Source organism: Scyliorhinus torazame, chromosome 25, assembly GCF_047496885.1.
Source record: "Scyliorhinus torazame isolate Kashiwa2021f chromosome 25, sScyTor2.1, whole genome shotgun sequence".
NCBI lineage: Eukaryota > Metazoa > Chordata > Chondrichthyes > Carcharhiniformes > Scyliorhinidae > Scyliorhinus > Scyliorhinus torazame.
The window spans coordinates 6,568,265-6,575,578 of NC_092731.1; the positions used below are offsets into that span (position 1 = coordinate 6,568,265).

Consider the following 7,314-nt stretch of genomic DNA (forward strand, 5'->3'; position numbering starts at 1 on the left):
TTGCTGGGGTTGCCGAATCCTGCACTGCATTAGCTGAAGGTACAGTCACAGTATAGTGTGGAATCTTAGATCAAATTTAGCCAGTGCTAACTAACTCTGTCAGTAAATTCAACCCTAAACCCGTCTTGGGGTGGGTGGGGAGGCTATCACAAAGGCTGACTAGAAGTGTAAACCGACGCAGAATAAACAAATTGCAAACTGATAATTGCAAAACAATTATTCAATGGCAGCATTTTCCCTTTGACCAAAACAGATTCAGCATCTGTACCCTACTGGTGCGTACCCGTACCCTGCTGGTGGGTACCCGTACCCTGCTGGTGGGTACCCGTACCCTGCTGGTGGGTACCCGTACCCTGCTGGTGGGTACCCGTACCCTGCTGGTGGGTACCCGTACCCTGCTGGTGGGTACCCGTACCCTGCTGGTGGGTACCCGTACCCTGCTGGTGGGTACCCGTACCCTGCTGGTGGGTACCCGTACCCTGCTGGTGGGTACCCGTACCCTGCTGGTGGGCACCCGTACCCTGCTGGTGGGTACCCGTACCCTGCTGGTGGGCACCCGTACCCTGCTGGTGGGTACCCGTACCCTGCTGGTGGGTACCCGTACCCTGCTGGTGGGTACCCGTACCCTGCTGGTGGGTACCCGTACCCTGCTGGTGGGTACCCGTACCCTGCTGGTGGGTACCCGTACCCTGCTGGTGGGTACCCGTACCCTGCTGGTGGGTACCCGTACCCTGCTGGTGGGTACCCGTACCCTGCTGGTGGGTACCCGTACCCTGCTGGTGGGTACCCGTACCCTGCTGGTGGGTACCCGTACCCTGCTGGTGGGTACCCGTACCCTGCTGGTGGGTACCCGTACCCTGCTGGTGGGTACCCGTACCCTGCTGGTGGGTACCCGTACCCTGCTGGTGGGTACCCGTACCCTGCTGGTGGGTACCCGTACCCTGCTGGTGGGTACCCGTACCCTGCTGGTGGGTACCCGTACCCTGCTGGTGGGTACCCGTACCCTGCTGGTGGGTGCCCTTATCCCTGCTGGTGGGAGCCCTTATCCCTGCTGGTGGGAGCCCTTATCCCTGCTGGTGGGAGCCCTTATCCCTGCTGGTGGGAGCCCTTATCCCTGCTGGTGGGAGCCCGTACCCTGCTGGTGGGAGCCCGTACCCTGCTGGTGGGAGCCCGTACCCTGCTGGTGGGAGCCCGTACCCTGCTGGTGGGAGCCCGTACCCTGCTGGTGGGAGCCCGTACCCTGCTGGTGGGTGCCCTTATCCCTGCTGGTGGGAGCCCTTATCCCTGCTGGTGGGAGCACTTATCCCTGCTGGTGGGAGCCCTTATCCCTGCTGGTGGGAGCCCTTATCCCTGCTGGTGGGTACCCATACCCTGCTGGTGGGAGCCCTTATCCCTGCTGGTGGGAGCCCGGCGCCGGCTGGTGGGAGCCCTTATCCCGGCTGGTGGGAGCCCGGCGCCGGCTGGTGGGAGCCCATACCCTGCTGGTGGGTACCCATACCCTGCTGGTGGGAGCCCTTATCCCTGCTGGTGGGAGCCCGTACCCTGCTGGTGGGAGCCCGTCGCCGGCTGGTGGGAGCCTGTACCTGCTGGTGGGTACCCGTGCCCTGCTGGTGGGTACCCGTGCCCTGCTGGTGGGTACCCGTGCCCTGCTGGTGGGTACCCGTGCCCTGCTGGTGGGTACCCGTGCCCTGCTGGTGGGTACCCGTGCCCTGCTGGTGGGTACCCGTACCCTGCTGGTGGGTACCCGTACCCTGCTGGTGGGTACCCGTACCCTGCTGGTGGGTACCCGTACCCTGCTGGTGGGTACCCGTACCCTGCTGGTGGGAGCCCTTATCCCTGCTGGTGGGTGCCCATACCCTGCTGGTGGGAGCCCATACCCTGCTGGTGGGTACCCATACCCTGCTGGTGGGAGCCCTTATCCCTGCTGGTGGGAGCCCGTACCCTGCTGGTGGGAGCCCGTACCCTGCTGGTGGGAGCCCGTACCCTGCTGGTGGGAGCCCGTACCCTGCTGGTGGGAGCCCGTACCCTGCTGGTGGGAGCCCGTACCCTGCTGGTGGGAGCCCGTACCCTGCTGGTGGGAGCCCGTACCCTGCTGGTGGGAGCCCGTACCCTGCTGGTGGGAGCCCGTACCCTGCTGGTGGGAGCCCGTACCCTGCTGGTGGGAGCCCGTACCCTGCTGGTGGGAGCCCGTACCCTGCTGGTGGGAGCCCGTACCCTGCTGGTGGGAGCCCGTACCCTGCTGGTGGGAGCCCGTACCCTGCTGGTGGGAGCCCGTACCCTGCTGGTGGGAGCCCGTACCCTGCTGGTGGGAGCCCGTACCCTGCTGGTGGGAGCCCGTACCCTGCTGGTGGGATCCCGTACCCTGCTGGTGGGAGCCCGTACCCTGCTGGTGGGAGCCCGTACCCTGCTGGTGGGAGCCCGTACCCTGCTGGTGGGAGCCCGTACCCTGCTGGTGGGTGCCCGTACCCTGCTGGTGGGTGCCCGTACCCTGCTGCTGGGAGCCCTTATCCCTGCTGGTGGGAGCCCTTATCCCTGCTGGTGGGAGCCCTTATCCCTGCTGGTGGGTGCCCTTATCCCTGCTGGTGGGAGCCCTTATCCCTGCTGGTGGGAGCCCTTATCCTGCTGGTGGGAGCCCTTATCCCTGCTGGTGGGAGCCCTTATCCCTGCTGGTGGGTGCCCGTACCCTGCTGGTGGGAGCCCGGCGCCGGCTGGTGGGAGCGAGGAGAATGTGGAACTCGCTCCCGCGGGGAGTGGGGGGGAATGTGGGACTCGCTCCCACGGGGAGTGGGGAGAATGTGGGGCTCGCTCCACGGGGAGTGTGGAGAATGTGGGACTCGCTCCCACGGGGAGTGGGGAGAATGTGGAACTTGCTCCCACGGGGAGTGGGGAGAATGTGGAACTTGCTCCCACAGGGAGTGGGGAGAATGTGGGGCTTGCTCCCGCGGGGAGTGGGGGGAATGTGGGACTCGCTCTCACGGGGAGTGGGGAGAATGTGGGGCTCGCTCCCACGGGGAGTGGGGAGAATGTGGAACTTGCTCCCACAGGCAGTGGGGAGAATGTGGAACTCGCTCCCACGGGGAGCGGGGAGAATGTGGAACTCGCTCCCACGGGGAGTGGGGAGAATGTGGGACTCGCTCCCACGGGGAGTGGGGGGGAATGTGGAGCTCGCTCCCACGGGGAGTGGGGGGGAATGTGGAACTCTCTCCCACGGGGAGTGGGGACAATGTGGGACTCGCTCCCACAAGGAGGTGGGAGAATATGGGACTCACTCCCACAAGGATTGGGAGAATGTGGAATTTGCTCCCACGGGGAATAGAACGTTACAGCGCAGTACAGGCCCTTCGGCCCTCGATGTTGCGCCGACCTGTGAAACCACTCTAAAGCCCATCTACACTATTCCCTTATTGTCCATATGTCTATCCAATGACCGTTTAAATGCCCTTCGTGTTGGCGAGTCCACTACTGTTGCAGGTGGGCAATCCACGCCCTTACTACTCTGAGTAAAGAACCTACCTCTGACATCATCTTGCATCTATCTCCCCTCAATTAAAAGCTATGTCCCCTCGTGCTAGACATCACCAAACGAGGAAAAAGGCTCTCACTGTCTACCCTATCCAATACTCTGATCATCTTGTATGCCTCAATTAAGTCACCTCTTAACTACCTTCTCTCTAACGAAAAGAGCCTCAAGTCCCTCAGCCTTTCCTCATAAGATCTTCCCTCCATACCAGGCAACACTCTGGTAAATCTCCTCTGCACCCTTTCCAATGCTTCCACATCCTTCCTATAATGCGGCGACCAGAATTGCACGCAATACTCCAAATGCGGCCGCACCAGAGTTTTGAAGGGAAATGATGGAGGTAAACGGTTTTGAGACGTACAAGGGGACGCTGGATAAACATATGAGGTGGAAAGGAATAGAAGGATAGGGTGAGGTAGAAGTCAAGGCAGGAGACTTGACCATGAACATCAGTACAGGTCTGTTGTCTGATGGCCTGGTTCTCTGATGTACATTCTGAGTTATGGTCTGATTCCATGAACTAGGTGCCCTGAATGTATTGTGTTGTTTGCAGACGAGCTCTCCATGGTTCTGCGATCCTATCACCTGGCCAGGGATGGGAGTGTGGGGTCCAGAAGGAGGAAGGGAAATGAGCCGAGCTACAAACGAGCCTCGCCTGTGAGCTGCCAGGAAAGCGCGCAGACGACGTGGGAGTTCTTCAAGAAGCTGAACGAGCGCTGTGTGGAATGCAGCCTGTGCCGGAAGCAGCTGTGTTACCACAACAGTATGACCAGCCTGCGCGAGCATCTCAGGCGCAAACACAACCTCAGTGAGCTCGACCTCCGGCAGTCCCAGGACGAGGGGTCCTCGTCCTCAGAGTCCATGGGGCAAGAGCACGAAGTGAAGAACAAGCCGGTGAGCATCTCCCAACTGGTCCTGCACGACGCCAGACCTTGCTCGGAGAAAAGAGAGGAGGTGATCAGTGACCTGATTCTGGGAATGGTTTTCCGGGACCTGCAGCCTCTCTCTCTCATCAATAACGAGGGCTTTAAGAGGCTGGTTGGCTTCCTGGAGCCGAGTTATAAAATACCATCAAGCACACTTTTAGCCACTAGCCTGAGACACAAATACACCATCGCCAAGTTACAGCTGGAGCACCATCTCCACTCAGTCCCATCTCTGACTCTCTCCACAGATACCTGGACGTCACAGGGCAAACAGACCTACCTGACCATTGTGGGCCATTTCATTGACTGTCGCTGGCGCTTGGCCCGCTGTGTTCTCAAGACCACCCCCCAGTACAACCCAGCGCCAGATTACATCGGGGAGGTGCTCTACACTGTCGCCGGCGAGTTTGGCGTCTCCTGCAAAGCAGTGAGCTGCGTGGTGCACGACAGCGCGAGCGGCCTGCTCAGCAGCGCCCGCCTGCTGCAGGAGCGCTTCGGCTGGTCCAGTCTCTGTTGCGCTGGCCGCATGCTGCAGCTGTGCATCAAACTGGGGCTGCAGGTGGAGCAGGTGCAGCACACGCTGAGCGTCGCTCGACGCATCGTCAACCACTTTGTGCACAGCCCCCGGGCAAATGCCGAACTGGGTGCCAAGCTGGCAGAGATGAACAAAGAGAGGCTGGCACTGGTCATGGACGCTGCCACTCGCTGGAGCAGCACCTTCGACATGTGTGAGAGACTGTTGGAGCTGCGCTGGGCAGTGAGCATGGTGCTGGAGGAGGATCGAGCCGGGAGTCTGACTGTCCAAAACCTCTCTGATCACCAGTGGAAACTCCTGCAGGATTTACTGCCCATCCTAAAGACTCTGAAAGTAGCATCGTCTTTCCTCAGTGAAGAGCAGAATGCTTCTGTGTCCTCCTTGGTCCCCTGCCTTCATGGGGTGATAACAGCCCTCATGCATCACCATGGTGACCCAGGCTGTATCGTCCGGACAGTGAGCGCAAAGATCAGGACTGAGATAGCTAAACGTTGGCACCTCCCTGATGACGATGTAATGATGGAGAGTCCGGCCATTGTGGCATCCTTTTTAGATCCTCGATTCAAGGACTTGCGCTTCCTGAGTGCGGACACGCGTGACAAGGTTCACAATAAGGTGAAGAACATGCTGTCCAGTGCTGTGGTCAGTCCTCAGTCCCACTCATCCAGCTCCTCCTCAGACGAGCACAGCGCCAGAGAACACGAGCTGGGCGGCAAGCACCGGGACCGCAAGGGGAGCCACCGACCCGGCCAGTGTGAGTACGACCTCCTGTTCGGCGAAGACCCCACTGAGCGCATGCCGGAGATTCACCAGCAGCTGGAGAGCTACCTGACCGAGCCCCTGCGTAAACGCAACACCAACCCCTTCGAGTGGTGGAAAAACAACGAGCATCGATTCCCGGCGGTGGCCAACCTAGCCAGGCAGTACCTGGCCATTCCTGCCACCTCCGTCTCGGCTACCACCGCGTTCTTCTGTTCCAATAGCATCCCAGACCTGGCCAGGTCAGCTCTGCTGCCAGAGGACATTGACCAAATCCTCTTCTTGCACAAAAACTTTGATTATATCGAATCATTAAAGCGATACAGACAATGATGTCGGCCCCGGCCTGTGGACAGGGGGAGTCACCAGATTTCATTTGTTTTTCAACTGGTTCATCGATTGGGGTTCATTTGAATCTCTGGCCAATAGCTTATTGACCCCACGCGCTCCACGCAACTGTCAGTGACCTTCCACCCCCTCCCCCACTGTCAGTGACCTTCCACCCCCTCCCCCACTGTCAGTGACCTTCCACCCCCTCCCCCACTGTCAGTGACCTTCCACCCCCTCCCCCACTGTCAGTGACCTTCCACCCCCTCCCCCACTGTCAGTGACCTTCCACCCCCTCCCCCACTGTCACTGACCTTCCACCCCCTCCCCCACTGTCACTGACCTTCCACCCCCTCCCCCACTGTCACTGACCTTCCACCCCCTCCCTCCCCCCCCGTCACTGACCTTCCACCACCTCACCCTCTGTCATAGAATCATAGAATTTACAGTGCAGAAGGAGGCCATTCGGCCCATCGTGTCTTCACCAGTCCTTGGAAAGAGCACCTCCATCCTATCCCATAACCCAGTAACCCCATCTAACCTTTTGGACACTAATTGATCGTGGCCAATCCACCTAACCTGCACATCTTTGGACTGTGGGAGGAAACCGGAGCACCCGGAGGAAACCCATGCAGACACTGGGAGAACGTGCAGACTCCGCACAGACAGTGACCCAGCGGGGAATCGAACTTGGGACCCTGGAGCTGTGAAGCAACCATGCTAAACATTTGCTAATGCTCTTCGGGAAGGTTTAAACTAGTTCAGCAGGGGCTTGGGAACCTGAATTGTAGCTCCAGTATACAGGAGGTTGAGAGTAGTGAGGTCATGAGTAAGGTTTCAAAGTTGCAGGAGTGTACCGGCAGGCAGGAAGGTGGTTTAAAGTGTGTCCACTTCAACGCCAGGAGCATCCGGAATAAGGTGGGTGAACTTGCGGCATGGGTTGGTACCTGGGACTTCGATGTTGTGGCCATTTCGGAGACATGGATAGAGCAGGGACAGGAATGGTTGTTGCAGGTGCCGGGCTTTAGATATTTCAGTAAGCTCAGGGAAGGTGGTAAAAGAGGGGGAGGGGTGGCATTGTTAGTCAAGGACAGTATTACAGTGGCAGAAAGGACGTTTGATGAGGACTCGTCTACTGAGGTAGTATGGGCTGAGGTTAGAAACAGGAAAGGAGAGGTCACCCTGTTAGGGGTTTTCTATAGGCCTCCGAAAAGTTCCAGAGATGTAGAGGAAAGGATTGCAAAGAT

The 7,314-nt window shown here is 59.3% G+C and overlaps 1 protein-coding gene across 1 annotated transcript; it reads left to right on the forward strand.

Annotated features, from left to right (window-relative positions):
* On the forward strand, nt 1–6,350 carry zbed4l2 (zinc finger BED-type containing 4-like 2). The gene is made up of 2 exons (XM_072489913.1): nt 1–39; nt 4,074–6,350. Exon 2 carries the CDS (start codon nt 4,085–4,087, stop codon nt 6,071–6,073), a length of 1,989 nt encoding a protein of 662 aa, XP_072346014.1. The 5' UTR covers nt 1–39; nt 4,074–4,084; the 3' UTR covers nt 6,074–6,350.
* The last annotated feature ends 964 nt before the right edge of the window (nt 6,351–7,314 follow it).

Coding starts and splice junctions, on each gene's coding strand:
- zbed4l2 (XM_072489913.1), top strand. CDS start 4,085: ATGGTTCTGCGATCCTATCACCTGGCCAGGGATGGGAGTGTGGGGTCC.